Source organism: Penicillium paradoxum (genome assembly GCF_028828445.1).
Source record: "Penicillium paradoxum strain IBT 22861 chromosome Unknown utg000003l_segment0_segment0, whole genome shotgun sequence".
NCBI classification, from domain to species: domain Eukaryota; kingdom Fungi; phylum Ascomycota; class Eurotiomycetes; order Eurotiales; family Aspergillaceae; genus Penicillium; species Penicillium paradoxum.
Genome location: NW_026643181.1, coordinates 5,148,449 through 5,173,312, shown reverse-complemented (window position 1 = coordinate 5,173,312; position 24,864 = coordinate 5,148,449). Strand labels below are relative to the sequence as shown.

The window sequence follows — 24,864 nt, the reverse complement described above, 5'->3', positions numbered from 1 at the left end:
CTCTCTTCATCAGCTCTAAATCTTCGTCTGCCATCTCCACCGGTAGCTTAAACAAGCCCATCGCGCCATTACGAACATGCCAAGTGAGACTATCAACACGCTCCCTAGATATGCCACCATAGCTCTCTCCCCAACCTTATCGAGCATCTCGCCGCCAATAGGAATGCAGATCAGGGTGCTGGGGATTTATCAGCAGGACGAACTGAGACGGGGGCTTGAACAACTTACGCAAAGCTGACAATGGAATAGGTGAGCCCGAACCTCCCACCAACTTCGCTGGCCTTGGAGATCTGCCCGATGCAGGCTGGTGCGAGGCTAAGAAATGACCCCGAAGCTAATCCGAAGATGACCGAGAAGACATACAGCCCTGCTAGGGTGCTGCCAAATGGCAACCAGATTACAAACACGGCGAATGTGCCCAGGACAATGAGCACAGCCTGTGTGTTAATCCTGCCAAACCGATCGGCTATGCCGCCGGCCAGGAGTCTTCCCATCGTAGAGGCTCTGTGGCATAATAATCAGCAGGTTCCCAGAGATATTATCTGCTGCGAAGAATCGAGTGACTCACACATTCAGTACAGCGAGCAGTGTTACGCTGATGCTTGTAGAAAATCCCTGCATGACCACATAGGTTGGGTAAAGGCCTATGCCAGCAAAAACCTCAAGCTCGAGAGCTGTCGCTAATCAGCATCCCTTTCTTCACTATTGTCATTCACCATCAACACCAACTCACCAAAGATACCCAATGTCAACCAGGTGAATCTTGCATCTTGCAAAGAGCGCAGGTTGATGGTTGACTTGCCTCTGCCCTTTGGAAGACGCGCTTTCACTAAGGCTGTTCCAGCAACGCACAATACCAATGCCACCAATGCTAACAGCCTAATTGTCCACTTATACCCAAGCTTGGTAAACCCAGACCTAAGCATAAATGGAAACACAACGCCACCGACACCCGCGCCCGACATCGAAATCCCAATGGCAAGGCCCGCCTTTCGATTGAACCATTGAGGTACACTGGCCAATGCAACGGTGCTCAGGAGGGCAGCACCCGTTCCCGAAAGGACTCCAAGGGTAAGCACAAAGTGCCAATATAGGTGGCTTTGCGCAAGAAGAAGAAGGCCAGTTACATAGCATATAGTGCCAGCTATCAGAATACCTCTAGGGCCATATCGATCGAACATCGGCCCAACCTGGACCGAGATACTGAGACTAAAGAATGTGAACAGTCCCGGAATCCAGCCCACTGCACTGGGTGAGTAGCTGGCCAGCTGATGAGAAGCAAAGTAATTTTGCAGAATTCCCGTCGTGTTTATCACTCCGAAAGTAGCCATCAAGAGGAGAAATGAGCCCGCCACGACACACCACGAGGGCAACCCGCCATCTGGGAAAGTGTCATCGGTACTATGACCTGTCAGATGGGTTGTGAGAGTTGACAGCTCGGCCGGGGGTTCCACGACGGAGAAGGCCGACTGCGGAACTTCATCGTCGAAGTTCGCATTATGAGCCGCAGAGAAATCCGTCACGTTTGGGTCGGCTGGTTGCCATGGGTCTTGCACTGGTTGTTGAACAGACGTGGTGGCAGACTTTTGCATCCCGACAGTCTCGTGGCTTGAAGTGCAATTTGGTTGATGGGATTGGGATGCAGAAATATCGATTCAAATGCCTCGGAGTGAGTCATTCTGATCAGAGCCTGCATTAGTCGGCCATCATGACTCATGGCGGGGTTGGAAGAAACTATGGTGTATATGTCGGCATCGCGTTCCGATGTAGAGTCCCGGGATGCCAGGGTCAACCAACACACCAAGGCCATGGTGTAATTCAATCTTCGGAGAAATCTGCGATTTATTGACATCATTACTTGCCTTACTAGAGGTTGTCGCAGATCCTAGCAATGTTGAGAATCATGCCCGATTCTCCCCGTTTGGGGGCGAGTCAACGGTACGCCCAGTTCGACAAGCATCCTTCGTGTGATGATAAATCCTACTCCGTGTATAATAATGGAAACTGCTAGAATTGTATCCATAAAAATAGGAGATTTTTGAGAGATATCCCACTAATGGAGAAGGCATAAATAGCAGTAAATGTGCGGATATCACGGAGATCTGTAGACAATTCCATCCCTTTTTTTTTTATAGAGATCATATCCTTACCTTTTCCCCTGCAATCTCAATCTTGCGGTCAATTATCAGATAAACTATTGTTGAATCTCATACTCCGTACATGCTAGATACTCCATCTTTCGTATTCAACAAGCCATAAGCGCTGGACACGGCCAAGATCTCTATCGGCTGCCCTTCCGGGGTCACATGGACAGCATCCAGCATTGGAGTCATACGTATCTGCAGAAGGATGAGTCAGTTTAGGAATAGTGTCTGCCAATATGACTGCTCATCGTGTCGCTTATGCATTTCCACCATAGAAATTGAGCGGTGGACCTAAATGTCAATGTGCACTCGGGCAAATAGTCGAGGTATCGGCACCGGCCCCCGGGCCAGTCTCCATAAGAAGCTCGTCAATAGAAGTTTTTCTGCTTTCTTCTTTTGTTCTTTCCTCATGAAGACCACCCAATTTTGCAATGGAGACCGTTAATCGTGAACGTAGGGAAGATATTGTTCCCCGCTGCAGCTCATTCGGTGGCATGATACACAGTCTCGCCACTCCGTCCCAACATTATCCGCGCCGCAATCATTGATCCCGATTCCCTCCATTCGATTTGATTGGAGACTGAGTGGCATGATTGAGAAGCCAGGTGACGCTCTAATAATTTGGCTTGTAAGCTAACCGCATTCCGACCGCGTAGTTCGTGAGCATATATCTGTCCAATTCCTCTTAACCTCCTACAAGATCATCCAAGATCTACAAACCTCAATCGAGCCCCCCATTCTTCAAGATGTCCGCAACGCAATGCACCAGGCTTCTCGCCAGAAATATTCCTCAAATGAGGCGGCAACGCCAAATACAAAAGCCACGAGTCACGCTTGTCGGCTGCCCCGCTCCCAGTCACAACCCTACAATTGACTCCGAACGGCTACCATATCGACTCTACGAACTCTCACTAAAGAAGATTCGAAGAGAGGCCCATGCCGCTGAGCCTGACTTACGGCATGTCATTGCCGGAATCTCAATGCAAAAAGTGGTGTCCAATGCTGTCCATGAAGATCTTCTCCACCGAGTCGAAATGATCGAAACCACAAAAGCACCTTCCAGGCTCCCAATATTACCTGGCGCCGATGAGCCCTGGGAACCTGAAGAGCTTCACTCAGACCCAAGAGCGAACCCTAATGCTTGGGATATCGAAACCCTTGACCAAGCACTTGATGAGATGGAACGTGCGAGCAAGAAAGGGCATGTTGCAAAAGCCGTTTGTTTCCAATTGATCAGCGAGATGTAAAAAGCACAAGATCAGCTTTAGCCTAATGAAAGGATTATATGACCTAATGAGATATCTGAGTCGACACAAGCATTTCCCATTCAGGTAGACTAGCATCCGCAGGTGCACGGCCGTACAATTTTCACCACTAATGACTTCCGAAGTTGATCTCCTTGGTTCTGCCGATCTTTTTCTATTTGTCTTTCCTTTGCTGATCCTCTTCATTTTTCTTTTCTTTCTTGGGTTCTTCTATTCTCCGTCGCTAGATCCTAATTACGTAGAATAATAAATACGCGGTAGGCCACTTGACTATACCAGTCCGCACGTGTGTACTGTATAACACTTTTTTTATACTCGCTATATGTATACTGCTAATCTATGCTCTTCTGTCTGTTACTATCGCGTTGTTCAGCGCCACTTGGAGGTTATTTACTGTTGACAAACAATATTAGAATGATCCTCGACCATTATTACCTACACCACTGATCCTTTGTCTTCTATCGCGTTACTTAGGCCTTAATTGGACAATTTCAGGTGTTATATATCACAAATCCCTATTCTGTATTCACCTACACTGCTCATCTCTCCTCTTCTATAGAGTTACTTTCGCGTCACTTAGGCGTCACTTGGACGTTGTGTAAGCGATATACACTACCCAAAAGTCCATATCGTCGGAAGCCCTAGATGCATATGGGATATTATATACCTGTTTTTCAATGAAATTTCATTAGTCTCTTGGATCTGACGGTAGGAAACCAGAAGAAGTCCAATTACGGCTCCTCCCATGTGCTTTATTACGCAGTAGATGGATTTCCACCTTTGCACTGCACGTATTGCATACACTCCGTCTGCAATGCTTGATTTGCGAGGTTCTTTGAGCGGACTCTATCCACAAAGCCCATGGCTATACCTTAATTCCCTACCTTGTCACCTTTTTCTTACTGAATCCTGCTCTTGCCGAGACCAGATTCCGACTTACACTCCCGGTGGTTATCCAGCCCGAAGATATTCTCCTTACAAACTTATGCTGCTCTACTTCCTCGCTGCTTCTGTTTATCTCACTGCGGCAATAACGCTTCAAACCCCTCCCCCCAATCCAGCCAAAAGCCCCAAACATGTCCGAAGAGACGAGATGGTGTTACGTCTGCCGACGAGACAAGCCTATCCTTGAGTTCCAGGCGCATGGAGTCATAGGGAAGGAGTTCTACAAATTGTGTGAGCCGTGTCGCACAAAATCTCGAAATGTGAGTATATAAGCACTGAGGTACGAGCAGTATCCACGGATTGTTAGGGTTCGCGGACTCATTTGATCCAGGCTCACAGAGAGAGGAGACATCGAAAATGGCAAACATCACGAAACTCCGATACCGAAGACCAGAGGCACCGAGGCCAGCCATATTATCTCCATGAGCCCGTAAACCAAACCAACATCAACATCAGCAACGGGGGCTCAAGAATCATCCCTACTACTAATGGCGGCACAGCTAACGCTATGCCTGAGCCATCGACCTGCTTACAAGCAGACCCCAACAACCATACCTGGTTCACAATTGCGCCTCCTGTCGTGGAAAACTCCGTTCAAGGCACAACAACGAAAACCGTCATCACCATTTCGACCACCACCACCAAAAGTACCACCGACCCACTGAGGAACTCAGAGAATCACACGAAGACCGAGGAGGGTGAGACAGAACAAACCGAAGGCGAAGATCTCGAATTATCTCCAAGCGAATTCTCTTCCGAGCAGCCAAGTGATACGGAACCGGATATCAAGCAGCGCCCGGAATTGTTTGGCTGTCTGCATTGCGAAAAGCTTCGACCATGGCCGATGGCAGCGCTGCACATCTGTATGATGTGTATTCGAGACTGGAAGTGGTGTGCGAAGGGCTCACACAATCGGGCCAAGGCAAATTTCCTGTGGAATGGGGAGGAGCATGATGAGTGTTATATGTGTTATTTCACTGGGGAGTGACGCCCTTTGCCCTCATATGGACACCCTGGGCAAGCGGGCTGCAGGGATTGTAATCTTTACACGAAGCAGACATAGAGCCATTGAACGTTTTGCTCTTGAACGTTTTGTTTTTTTCTTCTGTCTTCTTTTTGGCTTCCTTTCTTTCTTTCAAGGGGCTATTATTTAGTATTCAAAATATGCATTGGAGTGGTATCTACACTATATACATGTACAAATAGACCCTGACATATTGGCTAGGAACATCGTCGTTCGGTCATAAGAACCAAATATCTGGTGACTTATACTTGGCAATATGCCAGGAAACGACGATTTTCATGTTTATACGAGGTCATTGCCACTGCTCGTTTCAAAATTACGTATAACAACAAGCCAGTAGCGTTTATTCCGTACGAAGCACAGATAATTGTCCCCCTCCCCCCTTGACAATCTTTTAAACCATTATTTTACCTACATCCTCCTTTAACTAGGTAGCACACGAAGACCAATAGGTATCTATGAACATCCCAAAGTGAGAAACCTTGCAAGATAGGGGTATCTGGATGGATTCCATACCAACCTCCCACTGCAAAACATGCGGTGGGATCCAAGGCTTCTCTGTTCTGGACTTCAACGTACGCTCCTAACACCGGCAACGTCCAATGCTACACGAGAATAAAAAAAAAAGTCCACTCAATTCACAACTGGAGAGACTGGAGACACTGATCCAGCCCCACACAATCCCGGCTCAAGTGCGATTACTCCGCCCCTTCCCACTCGCCTATCACAATCCTCGCGACACCGACTAATGTCGAACTAAACCAGCGCCAATTCTGTCTGAGACTAACACGACCCACCTCTCAAGCAGGCAGATCTCGGACTCCCTCGTCGAAATCTGGCTCGCCTAAATCCTGCCGTGCCGTTGGCCCAGGATGAGACCCTTTCTTCCTCCCCACCCATCCGAGCTTCCCACGCGCTATGGTCGGTGATACGCGAGTAATCCCCGATTCAAAAGCCAGGAAGGCTGCAAGTCGTCAATCGCGATCATGCAAAGTCTGCCGGCTCCGCAAAGTCAAAGTCCGTTCATCTCCATGCTCAGATCGCCCTCGGGTCGGGACGCTTCCGTTTCCATCTGATGCGTCCCACTGGTTGTAGCCCTCCAGCTAACGTCGATCCTGCTGCCAGTGTGACCGAGTCAAGCCCTGCCACGCCTGCTGTGCTCATGGGTACCCGTCAAAATGCGTGTATGAGCATGTCCCTGACGATGAAGCCCGCCCCATCAGTCAAGCAGAAGAAATTCGGAACCTGCGGGCGGAGATCCGTGAATTACGGGGGAGACTAGACGGCACAGATGATGGTAGGCGATGCAAACCCCGCCCAGTCGATTTAGCGTGTGGCAAATCCACGCCGAGGTGAAAGGATTGCTAATAGCCATGCAGGGTCTGGGGCCCAGGGTCTCCGGCGGCTGGATCAACTTGAGAGCTTATTTGAGTCTATTCGTTCCGCATCTAGTCCGTTAGTGAATGACCTTGTTCGCGATATTCGAACCGCACATGTCGGCCTCAAGAAGGATTTGGCCCCCGTGGGGCCATGGGAAGGCAGGGAAGGTGTGTCGTGCATTGATTACCCACAATTTATCTATACTGACGTCCCCAGCATATGAATCCTATGATTATCCCTCGCGCCATTCTTCGACTTTGCCGGTTCGGAATCGCCGGTTATTGAATTCTCCGAACGAGGACTTCAATAATTTCCAACCCGAGGGGCATGAGGATAGCGACTTCGAGCGCATGTCGCCCAGCAGTGGCTCCGAGTCATCTGGTACGATCTCGGTGATGAGCATGCAAAAGCCAGCCGTGGATGTTTTTGTCGAGCGATTTGTAGATGCATTCAGCCCTGAAGTAGATATGAAATCCGGTAGGGCGGGGGCACTGCGCGCTGCTGCCGAGATTCGAATGTTTTCACCACTGATCTCTGATGCATTCGAGGCCGTTTCGGTGGCCTTCTTTGGTCGTTCTGTACAAAACAAACAGATCGAGGCGTCTGGCTTTCGGCTTTATCCTCGCGTGCTGCGTGCATTGCAGGATGCATTGGTGGATCCCGAAAAAAGTAAAGCCGAATCAACTCTGGTGACCGTGATTCTCTTACTGGCTTTCGAGGTTGGTTTTGTGAGCCCCTTTTCCATCGGTTAGTGCTGACTCTAGCAGAGTGTCGAACGCACCTCCCAGAGTGGTGTCTCGGCTCATGTTCGAGGCGCAATGCGCTTGATCGAGCATCGTGGGCCAGAAAACCACGTCTACGGCGTAGAGCATCTTTTGTTTACGGAACTCAGACCATACTGGGTAGGCTCTCACTCCTTCGATAATCGATTCATCTTATTCTGACAGATTAGATTGGCGCTGCGATGGCGACTCGACAACCGTCGTTCCTCGCCCGCGAAGAGTGGAAGACAATTCCATGGTCAGCAGGGACTACCAACAAAGATATTCTACACCATCTGCTTGACCTGGGTACCGAAGTTTCAGGGTTACTAGCGCTATCCGATGCCTTTAAGGAAGCAACGATTACATCAATCATGGGCACACAGGAGATAGCCGTCAAGCAGTCCACGCTTTGGAACGGCATAGGCGAGCTCACAGCTCGCTTTTATCGATGGCACGAAGAATTCGTCGTAGCCTATCCCGACGGACCCCCACAAGAAGCCCAACAAAAAGCCGATGAGGACTTCCCAGTTTTCCAGCGCCGCGACCTCCGCACTGGGGCTACTTTCACCCCCACGAGATTCACTTATCCAAACCTCCTCCTTGCCCAAACCATGTGTATGTACTACGCCGTGCGACTCATTCTGTCTTCGATCGACACGCGGCCACACGATCGTGTCTCGCCCATGGAACAGTACGACCTGGGCTGCGGGATCTGCCGCTCATTAGAGTTCTATATCCTCACTGCGCCAGGAAATATGATCAACCGTCTTGCATTCCCTACTCGGGTAGCGTGGGAAGCGTTCCCGGATGGAGGCCCAGAGCGCCGATTCATGATCGAAGTTTTGCAGCTCGTTGAAAAACGGCACGCTCTTGGGCTTTGGGGCAGTGCCATGCCAGAATTATCTACAAGAGAATCCTCGCCACTGAATACAGGTAGCCCATAATGTGTACCCAAGTACTCCGTACAGAGTACATATTGATGCTCCGCATGGAGTGAGCACGACCCTATGGAGTAGGTATTATTATTATACGTCCTGTTGAACGTCGGGACAGATTAGTGTTGCGGCGACACGCAGTTGTGTTAATTAATCTGGAGGCTCATAGATGGGGCCTTCTCTCAGCCTTCTGGACTCGACTTCTCAGATCTACGGGTGGTTCTTCAGCTTACTCCACACAATCAAGAGGGCTGTCTTCGGGGCCGTCCTCCGGGGCTTCCGATGTTTGAATTAGCTGGAAAAACTCTCAGCATGTGGAATCCAAACAAATCAGAACATGGCAGCTGAAGTGATATATCCAAAATCAATTTGCCAGATTGCTTCTGATTGGGTGGAAGCAAAAGATCTGCGATGAAGCTATCACGAATTCGACATGGGCCCCGTCAGGGATCGGCAGCACCAGCCAGTCACAGCCAGATCGCATCGATCGACAATCGATAGTTCGATGAAGCTGAAGACAAAAAAAGAAATAGGAGATGATGGTTCCTGAAAACCCGACATAAAAAGCATGAAGCCACAGTTTCATAGAACGACAACGCTGACACCATACATCATGCCTTCCTTCACCAAATTGGCACTCTCTGCCCTCGCGGCCACTGCAGCTGTTGCAACAGGAATTAATGATTTTTCCTGCAAAAGCAACTCCAACCCGGTTGTGCTTTTACATGGCCTGGGCGCAACATACTATGAAGACCTGAACTTTATGCAATACTGGCTGCAAACCAAAGGCTTCTGCACGTATGCTATCACCTACGGGGCATACGATGGGTTCCCATTGCTGGGTGGATTGAAGGCGATCAACGAGAGCGCACCCGAGATTGCTGCATACGTTAAAGAAGTCGTGCAAAAGACTGGCAAAAGCAAAGTCGATTTGATCGGTCATTCCGAGGGGGGATTCCAAGCACTCTACGTACCCAAATTCGAGGGAGTCTCCCATTTCATCGACAAGATCGTATCCATCGCCCCACCCACACATGCAACATCATTCGCCGGAATCTACAACCTCGCGTACACGTTCGGCAACGCGTCGCGTGAAGTTGTGAGCGAAGTGTTGAACACATTCGGCTGCCCCGCTTGTAATGATCTCGGCCCCGATGGTGCCGCTATTAATCGGTTGAATGATGGCACACCGATCGTGCAGCCTGGTAACAAGGTCACCATCATTGCATCCAAGGTTGACGAGCTGGTCACTCCCCCTTCGACATCTTTCGTCCACGAGGAGGGGGTGACAAATCGCTGGATCCAGGATACCTGCCCATTGGATCCTGTCGGACACATTGGAGAGGCTTATGACCTGAATGTCTGGCACTTGGTCAAGAATGTGCTGAACTCGACCCCGAATGAGAAGTTCGTGTGTGTCCTCGGGTCGCCGGGAAAATAAAGGTCATTGGCGTTATATCACGCGAATCATCTTATACATAATGCATTGTACATAATCGCTAATCTTGAAATGGATATTATTTCAGCGCATCAGCATGTCTTCCGCAAGCTCATAGCTTCTATGTTTGATTTGCCTGAATCCTATTCCTTTGTCTATCTTGAGGGGTTTAGGTATGGAGTAGTCTTTGTGAACGTTTCCCTCATGTCGGATCAGACGCCATTCAGAACCATCTGAAGAGTCAGGGGGTTTTCAGGGGCTCGGAAATGAAACCTGAAAGTATCCCCTAAGTCTGCTTTCTGAGTCAGTCTCTTGCCCTTTCGGGGCATATGCCAATGCTGTTTTCCAGTTGGCACAACAAGTATCAGAGCGAGTCTAGATATAACAGATACCTTTTAGGGCTGCACAGCGGAAAAAAAAAACACATCCTTATGGACCACTATGTATACCCTAAATGTGGATTAACTATTAATATCGATGGACCCCTGTGTCTAATCAACAACTTCTCATTCCCACCCTTCGATATTTCTATGCCAGTTCGAGCTCAGTTTCTATCTCCTGAGATTTGTCTATTTCAAAGCAAAGTGATAGACCGTACTGCATGTGCCCGTGGAATGTGGAATGTCTTTCACAGACTAGGTGACCTTCCAAGTGAGATCGAAAGGGCTTTGATTCTGAAAGACCCTCTCCATATTGTCACCGTGGGATTGTTCCATTCTTCAATTCCTCCATTCAATCGCATCATTCCGATCAGATTGTGATCCCATTTTCTGCCTGGGGCATCCCGTCCATGTGACAGCTTCTTCACGGAACTCGGAACTTTCTTTCTCCGCAGACTATCTTATCTCTGACACGCAAGGATTAAAAAAATCACCATGTCGGGGCCAGAGGAGAACACTGGCTCTGAATCCAACGTCCACCGCATTCAAGAGCAATGGGACAGTCTGAATGAGATGTTCCAAAAAACCGACCCCGAGCCTTTGGGCTCCGCCGATGATCTGGAGGCCGAAATTCGTCAAGCTCAAGCTCAATTATCCCGACTGAAGAAGCAGCGTGAGCTCATTGATATCAAACAAAAGGTCGCCGAAGAGGAGAGGGAATTGGAGCGTGCTCGGAGTCGACTGCTGGCTACCAGCAGCCTGGACTTGTCTCCAGCGACCCCGGCTGCCACCCCATCTAAAGAGGCCGAGCCGAAGAACAACAAGGCTGGTATTGATGGCGCCCAAAAGAAGACTGTTGCTGCCCGATATGAGCAGAATACCGCTCCCCGGACCAAATCTCCTGAACGTCGTCTGTCCGAGGCTAAGCCATCCAAGCCGATCGAAATCAACTCCTCGCCTAAAGTCGCCAAGAATCTCGTGTCCGGGTTGAACCTGGAGCAACTACGAGCTCTTGCTGCAGCTAGCAGGTCCCCCGCCGGTTCCACCGCCATCAAGATTGAATCTCATTCCACTGTGAAACCTCCCACCCGACCTGCCCCCTCCGAACCATCTGCCCAGCCCCCACCGGTGCCCAATGTGCCGGTATACAACGGACGAGCCTTGGGGGAGTTCAAGAACTTTACTATGGGTCTAGAGCGGCACTTTGATAAATATCCCGAATGGTTTAAAGTGGAGGAGCGCAAGGTCAATCGGGCGCTTAAGCACGTTGCCCTTAATCTGGAGGATGAGTGGAAGCGACAAATACGTCACATACCCGCCGAGAAGATCTCATACGGCAGTTTCTGCACTTTTCTTATTCATCAGCTCCAGAACGGAGTGTACCCCGAGATCGCCAAGGCGCGCTACAAAGATAGCTATCAGCGACCGGCGCAATCGGTGACTGATTTCTCCAACTGGATGCAACAGTGGGTGCCACATTTCCCGAATAACGACTCGGAGCGGGACCGCATGCGCCATCTCTTTGAGCATCTGATGAACAGGGTCCGCAATGAGGCCGACAAGACGCATCTAGATTTCGACAACTACTATGACTTTGTCGAGTATCTCCAACAAGTCGAGGACTCCATCCCCAGCCGCGCCGAGTCTCTTGGGCGGCGGGTTATCAATCCCCGAAAGCGACCTCGCAGCCGCGACTAAGCTGACCGGTCTAGTTGAATTCCCGCCCTTGAGACTCTCCGAGGAGTCGAGCAAGCTGACATTTCGTTACATTTGCGCGTGGGAATAGACCGCAGGGGTAGGATGGATCTTACTACTGAATGGGGCTTCTTTCTTTGCAATTTTCTTGACTTTTCCTTGTACATAGCGGGCGTTGCGAGATCTTTGAAACAAAGTATTCGTAACGACCTTATTTTCAGACGCAGTCATCCATCCATACATAGCCAACTGTGGTCACGATCTTGCCTAATGTCCCCCAGAGCATCTAGAGCTCATGATGTGATACGTGAGCCTCTTGCATATGTATGAGATTATTTTCATCGCCCAATACCATTGTCCTTTTGCTGGTCAGACATATTTCCCAGGCTTTTGCGCTTTGACTCGAATAGTGTGACTACAGAACCGGTCCAACGCGGGCTTGGATCCATCTCACTGGCCCCTGAGCCCTGGAGATATGCAGGGTACACCGACCCATGAGCACATATTTCTCAGCTATCTTTTTGATCGCGTCCAATGAGCGAATCGCATGATAGACCCAAATCGCTTCTTTTGAAGGGAGATGCGATGAGCGAAGGCGTCGAGTGGCCCCCCCACTTGAGCGGGACCGGCGGGACCTGTCGAAAAGCCCCGACCATGGACAATGGATTGTTCCTTTGATCTGTTGCTCTTGGCTTCCTGGCTTCCTGGCTTCTGAGCGTCTGAGCTTCTGAGCTTCTTGGGGTCTTATTTTTTTGGGTCGCTGGGCTTTGGGTTCTGCGCTCCATCGCAGTGTTTTGATCGCCACATGGACCTAAAACCCGCTCCTTTACCGCCTCTTCAGGCACAGGCACGCCAGGCACCTCGTCAATATGTCCGTTGGGGATTGCCTCTGGCTGCTGTCATATTGACCTTCCTGGCCTGGCCGGCCACATTACCGTCACGAACGTTGGTTGAGCCTGTGGATATCCCAGTCCCCTGGGATGAAATTACTCCTTCGCGGTCTTTGGAGTACCACTACTGTGGAGATGATTTCCAATGCGCGAGACTAGAGGTACCAATGGACTATGAACGGGGAGATGGACAAGGTCGCACGTTTGAATTGGCTATTGTCCGGCTACCAGCCAAAGTTCCAGTCACGGATCCTCGGTATGGCGGGGCGGTTCTGATCAATCCCGGTGAGTGCGGTTCAATGTTTCATGGGGAATCAAGCTCACAATGCAGGTGGACCTGGTGGACCAGGAACAATGCAAGCATTTGAGGCGGGTCCGAATCTCCAGTTGATCATCGATGCGGAGGCCGATCCAAGTGAGATCGGCGATGAACCTACTAATAGATATTTCGATATTATTGGGTTTGACCCTCGTGGGGTGGGATCCACAACGCCTCCGGTGATGTGTTTCCCTGATCCAGTGTCTCAGAGGAACTGGGAATTGCAAGTCTCCGCAGAAGGCATGCTGGGAAGTGGATTGGATTCGTTGCAGAAAAACTGGCAGCGGACTGAGGCCCTGAACTCGGGTTGCTCGGTATACGATATGTCGAGCTTGGGAACAGAGGAGCCAATGATGTCCTATATTAATACACCGCTGGTCGCACGGGACATGCTGACTATCATCGAACGCCATGGGGAATGGCGCGAAAAGGAAGGCCAGAAAGCCCAGGCAGCTCACATGAGATACCACCGGCCGGAGACAAATGCGATTTTGGAACGCACTAAATGGCGCCGCGGAGAAGAGCCACTCCTCTATTGGGGCCGCTCATACGGCACCGTATTGGGCACTACATTTGCCTCGCTCTTCCCAGAGCGAGTCACACGGGCTGTCCTCGATGGGGTGGTTGACATGGTCAAATACTACCAAGGGACGGGCCCAAATGTCATTGCTGATGCGGATGCTATCTTTGAGCGGTTTGGTCAGTACTGCAATGAGGCTGGACTTGTGGGATGTCCCTTTTATCTGGAAGGTGGTGCAGATGCTATCAAGGAAGCGTACTGGGAACTTGAGCAACAGATCCTCAACACATCGATCCCTGTGATGGCATCTGGGGCACGCGGACCAGAGGTTGTTACCTGGACAGACATCAAAGCCATTCAGCGTGTTGCTATCTACCAGCCCCTCCTTGCATTCCCCATCCTAGCAGATCGAATGAGCGAATTGGCCAAAGGAAATGCTATTCCTATGGCCGATTTTAAGCATGCAAGCCACTTCGGTGCATGTCCATCTAACAAATGCAGTCTGGCTGGGCCTTGGTCACCGGAATGTGCCACTACCCAGGACAACATGCTCTATGCTATGGCTGCTATTATGTGCTCGGATGCAGAATACATGACAAACCTGAATATCGCAGAGTTCCAAATAGAATGGGACAGTTTGAAGGCGGATAGTGCAGCGCTAGGTGACTACTGGGCGCAGATGCAATTGAGCTGCGTTGGATGGAAAGCCAAGGCCAAATACCAGTTCACAGGTACGTCCCAATTTGACCTTTCAGGGCGTTCTCAATTGACCAGCTCCAGGGCCCTGGGGCGCTGTTACTGCTCATCCCATGCTGTTTGTGTCAAATACCTTAGACCCAGTGACTCCTCTTCATAGGTGAATATCCCTTTCCTCGCGAGTAGCAGTTCGAACTAACTGTGCCAGTGCCCAACACATGTCTCAGATATTCCCAGGATCTGGATTGCTCCAGCAAGAATCAGAAGGGGTGAGTCTCCCAGGTTGGTTCATCGTGGTATCACCACTGACTTAATTCATCTAGCACACAACACTCGCAGCCCCATCGATCTGCGTGGCCAAAGCTATTCGCCATTACTTCCAAACGGGCACCTTACCTATGGTGGGAACGATTTGCGAGGCTGACCTCAAGCCATTAGTTGGCTCTCCGCACCATGCGACTGCCAGTCGAAGTTTCAGTCCATCCGACCGTAGACTCTTCGACGCACTGATGGCAGAGGTACAGCGGGCGCCTCTGTTTCCGATCTGATCTATACACGCCATTTTTCTTTCTTTTCTTTCTGTTTTGGTTAGATTATGTCGGGATTTGATCCAGTCAAGTACGATTTGATGCATTAATGATTCGAACTGCTATATTACTGCCCAGCGATTTGATCTATTTCGGTGTCATTCCAGTGTTATCTGAGCCCTTGTTTCTAATTCCACTCAACATGCTTTCTTTCATACATCTCAACTATAAGCCCCCAGAGCACGATGACGTATGCGGAGAACTGCCACAGCCTCGGTCCAATCGCCGACAGCCAGCAACCCCGCTTCGAGGGCCTCTCAGTGAAGCAGACCAGGCTAACCCTGCCATTTATAATCCCTCCACTGCGCTTCGCCAGGCTCAATTTCACCACAGATTCCAGAACACCCAAATATAATCATGGCTCCCCCAACTGCCACTGAGATCCAGGCGAATACCGTCAGCATCCAGACACAGTCGTCCCAGGCGGCGGGTGTCGAAAAGGCCAAGGTCAAAATGCCAATGCCCAGTGGCCCAGTGTTTGAAGATAAGCTGAAAGAACGGGAGTATTTGAAGGGCCGCTTGGCGGCAGCCTTCCGAATTTTTGGCGACAAGGGATACGACGAGGGTAGGAATGACCCTGCAACACGTCTAAGTTAGCGGGCTAATATTCTTCATTAGGTGTTGCTGGTCACATCACTGTTCGAGATCCGGTTGATCCGACAACATTCTGGGTGAACCCCTTCGGGACGGCATTTAAGTTGATGAAAGCATCGGACTTGATCCAAGTGGACCATGATGGCAAAGTCATCGCAGGAGGAGCAAACCGGATGTTGAATGCTGCTGCATTCATGATCCATTCCGCTATTCATGCAGCACGACCCGATGTGAACTGTGCAGCGCACAGTCATAGTCTTCATGGACGGGCATTCTGCTCGCTGGGCCGACCGCTTGATATCATCTCGCAAGACGCCTGTGCTTTCCACAATGTATGATGCACCGAGTTTCGATGCGCTGTTCTCACATGTGAAATTTAACTAACGATACTAGGACTTGGCACTCTATTCATCATTCAAGGGAGTTGTTTTGGCGGAGGAAGAAGGCCAAAACATTGCCAAAGCCCTTGGCAATAAAAAGGCGGCCCTTTTGCAAAACCATGGCCTTTTGACAGTTGGTAATACAATAGAAGAGACAGTATTCTGGTTTGTGAGTCTGGAGAAGTGCTGCTATGCACAACTTCTGGCGGACGCAGCAGCCGCTGGACGAGGCGGACAAACGGTGAAAATCGAGGAAGCCGATGCCGCATTCACGTACCAAACAGTGGGGACTCCGAAGGCTGGGTGGTTCAGCGCAAAGCCCCTGTTTGATGTGATCCACGCAGAAACCAAGGGTGAATATTTGGAGTGAGACTTTAGCTATAGCGGAATGCGATCTAGTGGGATCTTCGGAATAATGGAGCTCGGAACATCATGTAGCTTGATGATCTACACGGTAAAATTACATTCGTACTGCAATCTTCCCCAACGCCTGTCTCATTATCTATTATATCCTACATCAATGTTGCAGTCCGCGGCGAGTAGCAGACATCGATCCCATTCGCTAGAGGCAAATCCCACATGCGGGGCTCCGGACTGCATAGGATCTGTTTGAAGGGGGTTAACGCGTCAATCAGAAAGCGCTATCAACTAGGGCAGGGGAGTTTCACCAATGAGCCTGGTTTGAGGGTTGTTTTAACGTGAAACCTCCAGCCCTAAACGGCGTCGGGAGGCGCTCCGTTTCGATTCAATTCCACCACTCCACCGGCAGAAGTGTATCTATACACATCTTGCTGGGAAAATGTATAAATAGAGAGGGGTATCACGAACGATATGAGAACAGACCATACTCTTCTAATTTGAAATCCCCCGAGCGGAGGCACACCTGGTATACTTGCAACGTTTCGGTCTTCTGGCTCATCAATTCCAAGATGCGTTTTGTACTCTCTTTAATTGCCGCTGCTGGTCTTGCTAGTGCAGGACTTCTAGGAACACTCACTAAGAGGGATGACTATTGGGGTGGCAGCGTCTCACTCGGTCCTTCCCAGTCCACCATCGTCAATGCCGTCACAACACTGATTCCTGGGGATGCGCCACCAACTCAGAATGGTGTCCTGTTCCTCTGGCCGGGAGTGAGTCCCCATATCTCCTTCTGGATTTGATCATCGTTAAAGTCGACAGATGTCCAACGGTACTGGCGACCTGATCCAAACGACCCTCGAAAGCTGGCCTAGTAATGACTGGTGCGGAGCAACCACTGGCCAGTGGTGTGTACGCGCCAGTATCTTTGGAGGCTTTGGTCAGCTAGACGGACCCAGTTCGCCCGTTAGCGGGACCGATCAGGTGAGGATCGAGTACAATCTAGAGTCGGATGGACAGACCTGGAAGCAGTAAGTATGACATGGAACTACCCAAGTGCATGGCTAATATGTTTAGAACTGTCACCAATGGTCAGACTGGAGATCTTCTTTCCACCTACTCTTATGCCTCCGGTCCCTATATGCGAGGGTAAGTCCACACAGAATGCCACCATACCAAGAACCATGCTAACGCGAGATAGCTATGGCACCGGAACCGAGTGCAATGACAACTGCTCTGGAACTATTGCTGCACAGAAGTATTTGAACACGGTCATCACCCTTGCGTCGCCCGATACCACATTCGGTGCGACGATTGCTAGCGCGGGCGGTGCTACTTATACTGGACTCTCCTCGAGCGAGAATGGAAAAGTGTGGACTATCACACAGATCGATATTCCCGCTATGGATTAGATATGCATTGGGGGATCTTCATCGCAATTAGATTGCTGGGATATTATGCAGATCGGGTTGGCCAGTTTACTATTTCGTCCTACAATATTCGGATGTAGGATAGTCTCGGGCAAAACCATGAATTTCTCAATAGATTGGGTGATCATCATAACTATCTTGCTACATCATACATGGGTATATATAAGAGGTTCACCATCAACCGCGATAATCAAGCAGCACCTTCAATCGCACAGGACCAGGAGCCGCCGAGCCGCCAATACCATTCAGGTGCTTCTTTGAATGGGTATAAGCATCAACCACTTTCTTAGCATGGGGAGTGATAATCGAGCATCCCTTCCCATTAGCCTGACAGATCGACATTCCCTGCACGTGGTGACGGGCAGCCTGCGCCTGAATAGCCGAAACATCCCAGCCCGACCAGCCATGATTCTCGCCATCACCAAATGTAAACTCGCCCCAGGTACAGGAATATCCACCAAATTGATCAGTGGGCAGATGGTCTCCAGGGGCAGCACCCCACGCACCCTCAGAGTCCTCATCGAAAGCAACATAGCGCGTCTCGCCGGGCGCAAGACTAAAAGACACGGCCGAATGACCATACCACCCAGTCATTTTACCATCAGGCCCAAACTTGTTCCAGAAAACGACAGTCCAGGGCTCTACATTCGAACCCGTGAACTGTGCCACGTACTTGTATTGGTGTGCTTGTTCGGGTCTGATAGTGATGATATTGCTTCCCCAGGGCGTGCCGACGTTGCCATGATAGTGGATCTCCTTGCCATGTGTAGAGGTCCGTCCTCCGAACCCTTTGCTCAGGAATCTATCCCCCGGTACCGTTGCAGTCCAGTCCAATGGTGCGGACTGGGCTGGTTGGGAGCCTGGGAGGATCTGGTCGATCACATGGATATCTGGGATGACTTGGCCTGGTAGATCGAAGACGGCGTTGAGTGGTCCACTGTTCGGGGGAGGGGGAGGGGTGTTTTTGGTTTGGATATTCTTTCTTTCTTCTGTCGAGCCCTTGGGGAGGGTTCTTGCCAACGGAATGGCATTCCCTGCCTTCGAGGGGTTCCTGGGAGATGAGTCTGCAACGTGCGTAGGGTTGGCTCCGGGGTGCACGGTCACCCTTACTGTATGTGTTGCCGTCTTGGTGATTGTCTTTGTGTTGTACATGGTAGTAGTCTCCTCAGACTCCGTTGGCTTGGGGGCTGGAGGTCCGGGCTGCGGTTCAGGTTGGTCCCGTTGGGCCTGGAATGGCGCGGGAGGTGTATGATTGTGCGCCAGGTGATTGGTTGTATATACTGTGGGCTCAGCCTTCGCTTTCACGAGCGTAAGCGTAGAGCGAGAAGTACTGGTTGGTGCGCAGTATCCAAAAACCGTTGTCGTGGTAGTTCGAGTGATGGATTCAACCACGACATCACCTGGGATATTGACCTGGCCATCCCAGGCCAGGTCTCTCGGTTCCAGATTCTCGGCATGTGGAATCAATTGGCGACGGCGATGGCCATGGGCAAGATGGTGGTGTAAGCCAGCAAAGGCGTACCCAACCAAGCCCGCAAAGACGAACAATATAGTCACGCTCCGCATTGCAAAAGAAACACGACTTTTACGATCGGTATTAGATCTATGAACTTTAAAAGCCGACGATCGATGCAAAGGGATAGGCGTCAATTGTATGATCCCAAAAATTGATGCTGAAAACAAGAGGCACGCGCTCAGTTCATCAGATCCATAGTGGTAGCGTGGTGTCGTCTGTCGTTGTCGTAGATGTCAAAAAGCACGCGATCTGGGGACGCGATCTGGTTATATACAGCCCTTGGAGCCAAGGTCTGGACTATTCATGAGGAATGTACTCGCAAACTGGATTTGTGAAGGGTTCCAAAGGGACTGTAGCAGCCCCGAATTCCAGGGCTTCTTGGCCTATCTTGGCTCTCGAAGCTACATTTTCCTGGCGATAGGATTGGGTTTCTGTGACTGTGTTTAAAATCAATTCTTATTTGTTTATTGGTCAGAAGAGTCATAGAAAAGGTAGTGTAGGGGTTCGTGGAGGTCATGTCGTGTCCGAGGTCAACCCTACGCCTCTGAAGCCCCTCGCGTCGCATTCCAGTCCGAATCACATTTATCCCCTGTCCTCTTCGCCACATCGATGTGCTCGTGTCTTTAGTGTACGGTGTAGTTTATTTGAATCTTTTTGGTGTGATTAATACTACCACTTTCATCACTTTCATGGCTGGATCGGATAAGTGGACATGTATTAAATGAGAGTATCAATAAATGTGACCAAGGAATGAACATATCGACAAAGTAACAAGGGGCCATATTCCCACAAAAGATAACCAAGTTCATAAAGCTCACTCTCAAAAGACAGACAACTGAGCACATTTTTTTGGTCTCTTCTTTGTTTTTCCGAACGCAAGACTGACAATGTATTATGCCTCCAGTGTTGTTTATCTTCCTAAAAGACTACCATGCACAGGATCCCGAGACCTGAGTCTGTGGGGGTCCAACGTCGACCTGCTGTGTACCAGTAACAGTGGTAACACTGTTGTCAATGCCATTGAAGACGCAGTTAATACCATCGGTGTTGGTTTCAATGTGAGAAATGCTCAAAGGGTTGGCTATAGCAGTTAGAGACTTTCCTTCTTGGGATACACAATATATATACGTACTGATTTCAATCCATTCTCCAGTTGCAGGGAAGCCCTGGGTAAATTGAGCATCGGCAGCCCCAAGGAAAGTGACCTGCACGTGGTCCTGATCCCCCGTGGGAGGAGGAGTGGTAGAAGGAGGTGGAGATGAATCCGATGCCTGAGCCTGGCAAGACCCAGTCACCTGGGTCTGCGGAGGACCGACATCAACCCATTCGGCGCCATTGATGACGGTCACGCTATGGTCAATGCCATTGAACGTGCATTGGACCTCAGCAGTGTTAGATGAGATGTGAGAGATACTCAGAAGATTGTCTAATTGAGTTAGCATTGTCTCTTTCACAGTCTTGGCCTGACTGCCTGCAAACAATCGAGACTCACCGATTGAGACAGCTGATCCATCAGTCGGGAAGCTTTGAGTGAACTGAGCGTCGGCAGCACCAATGAAGGTGATCTCAACTTGGTCATTTCTGGGCTTCAATGGAACTGCGCTAGCAGTAGCTGCATAGGCAACAAAGAGACCGAGAATTGCAGAGGACTTCATTGTAGAAGATGTTTGGAATATGTAGAATGCAGAGAGTGTTGTTCAAAGTTGTTCTGATTGTATGAATTGATACAGACCATCGATGAGATACTGAAGGGCCTTATATATGTTTTTTTCCTATATACTTCCAAAGTAGGCTTGCAATGCGATGTTGACAATATTGCTAATATTAGACCGGGCCATATTCCATGCTGTGTCGGATAGTGGCGTTATGATGTCTACTATGGTGAAAAACATAGCCACTATTGGCCTGAAGATAGAGTGAATGACAGGATTGAGTAGGGATGTTTTAGTTGACCCAAGGTCCTCAACGCTGGAGACTTGCCGGTGATGGTTGAGTGTATCAGCTGTTCCTCCATGGCTACCTCGAAAACAGCGGGTTCCTGTCCAATGGGATCTAACTTGACTTCCATTTCAGGGAAGATCCTCTTTTTCCCCCGCGATCTCCCCTGGTCCCATGGTAAGCCTTACATAGTTCCATGGCCAGCCCTGGAGAGCAGTACTAAATATAACATCCCGAGATCACCAGGTGTCTTGGCCCCGTAATACAATTCGATGAGAGTGGGCACAGCTGAAGTAGCAACGTGAACAAGACATTGCTAACGTGGTCAACAATACGAGCAGTTTTCTATATTGGCAGCGAACTCAACGGCATAGATTTGCACGGCTCGGCATAACCTGATAGCAAGGTGTTGAGGTGCATCTTCTCCGGTGGCAAACCATTGAAGCCAAGACATTGTCAATATTTTCAACACTTTCGCGTTTGGTTTGTTCGAAGGATCTTTTACAATAGTGTTGGAGATTCGCCTCCTGTTAGCCTTTTAGGCTCTTTCGTGAAATATCTCTTGTGGCTCGCCCTCCCGCGCACAGGGACTTCGACTGGTATCACCGGAAACATCGGCATAAGGACGTCAAACTCGTATACTCGTGCGGCAGGACCAAAATCCCCGAGCACGCCCTTTGCAGACTCGCGCAGAAGACCCTTCGCAGGTGGCCTTTTAGGCCACCTGCACTGCCTGACAACAAGGCAGAAGCCCTGGCTTACCTTCAGGGACTCAGCCTTACTGACTTCGAGGAGCTTCTCCGAGTGACAGCGTCTTACTCCAGGATGTGCACCTGTTAGCGGCTCCCGTTCCCTTCTCCCCTTTCGTTGGACCTAAACCACGCTCCATAAAACTCCAACACCCGACAATATGGGAGGCAGCAATTCTGGCCTGATAAACAAGGCTGTAAGGCCATGATGGATTTGTAATCCGCCTGCGAGTCAGGTGAAGTCCGACCTCGGGAGGCTTCATGTCTGTCGGCCTAACATCCATTGTATTCACTACTCCGTACTCCGTACATAGTATCCAATGGAGACTGCATGTTACTGATCAACCTCGTATCTCCAATTGCTCCAATTCCGTCCACTCCGCAATCCACCTCCATGCTCCGCCTAGCTTCTCAGAAATGCAGGCGCTAAACCCGTTGGGGGTAAAGATGCGCCCGGTGGTCTACTCAACGGCCAATCAGACGGCCTTGGGAGCGCGAAAGATTTACCCAAAAGGGAACGAACTGGTTCGTGCGAATATAAATGCAGTGCCATGCCCATGCAGAACGATTCATCATTATCCATCATGGCAAGCCTTCACCCCTTCGATCCCATCACTCCTGGGGAGATCCGATTGGCGGTCTCCGTTTTGGAAGCCGCCTTTCCCGGTGTCAAGCTACGCCACAAGCGCATTGATCTCCAGGAACCCGCCAAGCATGAGGTGGTACCATTCCTTGAGGCCGAACGCCTAGGTGAAGTGCGCCCGCGTAAGCCAGCCCGCTTGTTGATGGCACTCTTCCACAGGTTGGACAATGGGTCCTTCTTCAAGGCCCTGGTGAACGCAGACACCAAGTCCATCGTGTCAGCGAAAGAGCTGCCCAAGGATGTCCAGGGTCCACTGGATGTCGACGAAATGATGGAAATTGAACAGCTGTGTCTCAACCATCCTGCCGTCAAAGCCGAGATCGAAAAGCTGAAGCTTCCTGCTGGCCACACGGTATGCTTGGACCCGTGGATCTACGGTACCGAAGATGCCAAGGAGACTCGGCGGTTGTTCCAGTGCTATATGTACATTGTCGCGACAGATCACCCTCAGAACAACCAGTATTCTCTACCCTGCAAGTTCTCCCCGGTCTTCGATGGCATCTCCCGCGAACTAGTCCGTATGGATTACCTGCCTGGTGGGGCCGATGCCCAAACCACCGAAACACAGCCCTGGAAGCAGGTCTCTACTGTGCAATACGCACATGATCTCTTGAGCGAGCCTCTGCGCACAGATCTGAAGCCCTATATTGTCCAACAACCAGAGGGAGCGTCATTCAATGTTATTGGAAATGCCGTATCATGGCAAAAGTGGCGGTTCCGTGTGGGTTTCAACAACCGAGAAGGTCTTGTGCTACACAATGTCACATACGATGGTCGCAACACCTTCTACCGTCTATCTTTCTCTGAGATGACAGTCCCTTACGGCGGTATGTGATAATTATTCCCTCTTTGTTAACATATCTAACTTGTTCTAGACCCTCGTGCTCCCTACCACCGCAAGCAAGCCTTTGACGTTGGCGATGTCGGTTTCGGTATCACAGCTAACCAACTGAGCCTCGGCTGTGATTGTCTTGGCCACATTAAGTATTTTGATGGTTATCGCACAGATGCACAGGGTACCCCAATCCAACTTCAAAATGTCATCTGCATGCACGAGCAGGACAATGGATTGCAGCACAAGCACACCAACTACCGCAGTGGTGCGGCAACGGTCGTTCGTAACCGCCAGCTCGTTATTCAGATGATCTGCACCGTTGCGAACTACGAATACATCTTTGCCTTCATCCTTGACCAAGCAGCTAATATTGAACTCGAGGTGCGAGCAACGGGTATCCTTTCAACAGTGCCTTTCGACAATGAGAGCGGCCAAACCGTACCATGGGGCACCAATGTCGGACCAGGCGTCATGGCCCCCTTCCACCAGCACATGTTCTCCCTCCGTATCGACCCGGCCCTAGACGGCTTCAAGAACACAATTTATTACGAGGACAGCGTGCCTATGCCTGAGGATGAGAACAATCCATGGCTTGTCGGGTACACCACGGAACAAAACGTTATCAAGTCCAGTGGAAGCTCATTGACTAGCGTTGATCGCCACCGCATATTCAAGATCCGCAATGACTCAATTATCAACCCTATCACCCACCACCCAATTGCCTACAAGCTACAAACGAATCCAAGCCAGATGCTTCTCGCACACCCGAACTCGTTCGGCTCGAAGCGTGCCCGCTTCGCAACCCGCCCTATCTGGGTTACCAAATACCAGGATGACGAGCTATTCGCTGCCGGCGAATTCACCAACCAGAGCAAGCAGTCCGAGGGTGTGGAAGTGTGGGCTGGACGCAATGATGCAGTTGAAAATGAAGATGTTGTTCTTTGGCACAGTATGTTAACCACCCCGTCCCTCTATCGCAGGAGACTGACCTTTCTTTTAGCATTCGGTCTGACTCACAACCCTCGTATTGAGGACTTCCCTGTTATGCCGGTGGAGCGTGTCAGCGTGATGCTCAAGCCGGATGGATTCTTCACCAAGAATCCTGCGCTGGATGTGCCCGCGTCGAGCCAGTCCTTCAACAAGTCTACTCTGCACCCCGAGCCGACTTGCTGTGCGGCTCCTCAGGAGCGAGGACAGGTGAAGCTGTAGTCATGGATGTGAATTTCGGACTCTAGAAATAACATGTATATACGAATTTTCTAGCGAAAATGTAACGAATACATTTCGATTGGATGAACCCTCTCAAAGAACGGTGTAGTTCTCGGTATTTGTCTACCTCTTTAGCCGCTTCAAGGTTGAAACTGGAAACCAGGAAATCAAGCTCTGTACCCTCATCTCCAACGCAGCACATTCGTTCTTTTGCGAATTCAAAGATAGCGG

General features: G+C 50.1%; 12 protein-coding genes across 12 annotated transcripts; 9 read left to right on the top strand and 3 right to left on the bottom strand.

Annotated features, from left to right (window-relative positions):
- Positions 1–15: 15 nt before the first annotated feature.
- N7457_003749 (MCT family MFS transporter) lies at positions 16–1,592 on the bottom strand (the record flags this gene model as incomplete). The annotated part of the gene is made up of 4 exons (XM_057174794.1): positions 16–178; positions 229–504; positions 569–674; positions 734–1,592. The coding sequence occupies 4 exons, from the start codon at positions 1,590–1,592 to the stop codon at positions 16–18; spliced, it is 1,404 nt and encodes a 467-aa protein (XP_057034945.1).
- A 1,298-nt stretch (positions 1,593–2,890) lies between these two features.
- N7457_003748 (uncharacterized protein) lies at positions 2,891–3,391 on the top strand (the record flags this gene model as incomplete). The annotated part of the gene is made up of 1 exon (XM_057174793.1): positions 2,891–3,391. One exon carries the CDS (start codon positions 2,891–2,893, stop codon positions 3,389–3,391), a length of 501 nt encoding a protein of 166 aa, XP_057034944.1.
- A 1,094-nt stretch (positions 3,392–4,485) lies between these two features.
- N7457_003747 (uncharacterized protein) lies at positions 4,486–5,342 on the top strand (the record flags this gene model as incomplete). The annotated part of the gene is made up of 2 exons (XM_057174792.1): positions 4,486–4,614; positions 4,686–5,342. 2 exons carry the CDS (start codon positions 4,486–4,488, stop codon positions 5,340–5,342), a joined length of 786 nt encoding a protein of 261 aa, XP_057034943.1.
- A 954-nt stretch (positions 5,343–6,296) lies between these two features.
- On the top strand, positions 6,297–8,466 carry N7457_003746 (uncharacterized protein; the record flags this gene model as incomplete). The annotated part of the gene is made up of 7 exons (XM_057174791.1): positions 6,297–6,395; positions 6,418–6,562; positions 6,589–6,675; positions 6,758–6,925; positions 6,975–7,477; positions 7,523–7,660; positions 7,711–8,466. 7 exons carry the CDS (start codon positions 6,297–6,299, stop codon positions 8,464–8,466), a joined length of 1,896 nt encoding a protein of 631 aa, XP_057034942.1.
- A 604-nt stretch (positions 8,467–9,070) lies between these two features.
- N7457_003745 (esterase/lipase family protein) lies at positions 9,071–9,898 on the top strand (the record flags this gene model as incomplete). Its single annotated transcript, XM_057174790.1, has 1 exon — positions 9,071–9,898. The coding sequence occupies one exon, from the start codon at positions 9,071–9,073 to the stop codon at positions 9,896–9,898; it is 828 nt and encodes a 275-aa protein (XP_057034941.1).
- Positions 9,899–10,770: 872 nt separating this feature from the next.
- On the top strand, positions 10,771–11,973 carry N7457_003744 (uncharacterized protein; the record flags this gene model as incomplete). The annotated part of the gene is made up of 1 exon (XM_057174789.1): positions 10,771–11,973. One exon carries the CDS (start codon positions 10,771–10,773, stop codon positions 11,971–11,973), a length of 1,203 nt encoding a protein of 400 aa, XP_057034940.1.
- Positions 11,974–12,775: 802 nt separating this feature from the next.
- On the top strand, positions 12,776–14,943 carry N7457_003743 (alpha/beta hydrolase; the record flags this gene model as incomplete). The annotated part of the gene is made up of 5 exons (XM_057174788.1): positions 12,776–13,145; positions 13,192–14,430; positions 14,480–14,555; positions 14,604–14,664; positions 14,719–14,943. The coding sequence occupies 5 exons, from the start codon at positions 12,776–12,778 to the stop codon at positions 14,941–14,943; spliced, it is 1,971 nt and encodes a 656-aa protein (XP_057034939.1).
- Positions 14,944–15,339: 396 nt separating this feature from the next.
- On the top strand, positions 15,340–16,326 carry N7457_003742 (uncharacterized protein; the record flags this gene model as incomplete). The annotated part of the gene is made up of 3 exons (XM_057174787.1): positions 15,340–15,547; positions 15,601–15,908; positions 15,970–16,326. 3 exons carry the CDS (start codon positions 15,340–15,342, stop codon positions 16,324–16,326), a joined length of 873 nt encoding a protein of 290 aa, XP_057034938.1.
- A 559-nt stretch (positions 16,327–16,885) lies between these two features.
- N7457_003741 (uncharacterized protein) lies at positions 16,886–17,725 on the top strand (the record flags this gene model as incomplete). Its single annotated transcript, XM_057174786.1, has 4 exons — positions 16,886–17,086; positions 17,136–17,344; positions 17,391–17,462; positions 17,515–17,725. The coding sequence occupies 4 exons, from the start codon at positions 16,886–16,888 to the stop codon at positions 17,723–17,725; spliced, it is 693 nt and encodes a 230-aa protein (XP_057034937.1).
- A 195-nt stretch (positions 17,726–17,920) lies between these two features.
- On the bottom strand, positions 17,921–19,309 carry N7457_003740 (uncharacterized protein; the record flags this gene model as incomplete). The annotated part of the gene is made up of 1 exon (XM_057174785.1): positions 17,921–19,309. One exon carries the CDS (start codon positions 19,307–19,309, stop codon positions 17,921–17,923), a length of 1,389 nt encoding a protein of 462 aa, XP_057034936.1.
- An 876-nt stretch (positions 19,310–20,185) lies between these two features.
- Positions 20,186–20,914, bottom strand: N7457_003739 (uncharacterized protein; the record flags this gene model as incomplete). Its single annotated transcript, XM_057174784.1, has 3 exons — positions 20,186–20,340; positions 20,392–20,685; positions 20,752–20,914. The coding sequence occupies 3 exons, from the start codon at positions 20,912–20,914 to the stop codon at positions 20,186–20,188; spliced, it is 612 nt and encodes a 203-aa protein (XP_057034935.1).
- A 1,616-nt stretch (positions 20,915–22,530) lies between these two features.
- N7457_003738 (Copper amine oxidase N2-terminal) lies at positions 22,531–24,633 on the top strand (the record flags this gene model as incomplete). Its single annotated transcript, XM_057174783.1, has 3 exons — positions 22,531–23,416; positions 23,465–24,373; positions 24,425–24,633. 3 exons carry the CDS (start codon positions 22,531–22,533, stop codon positions 24,631–24,633), a joined length of 2,004 nt encoding a protein of 667 aa, XP_057034934.1.
- Between the last annotated feature and the right edge of the window lie 231 nt (positions 24,634–24,864).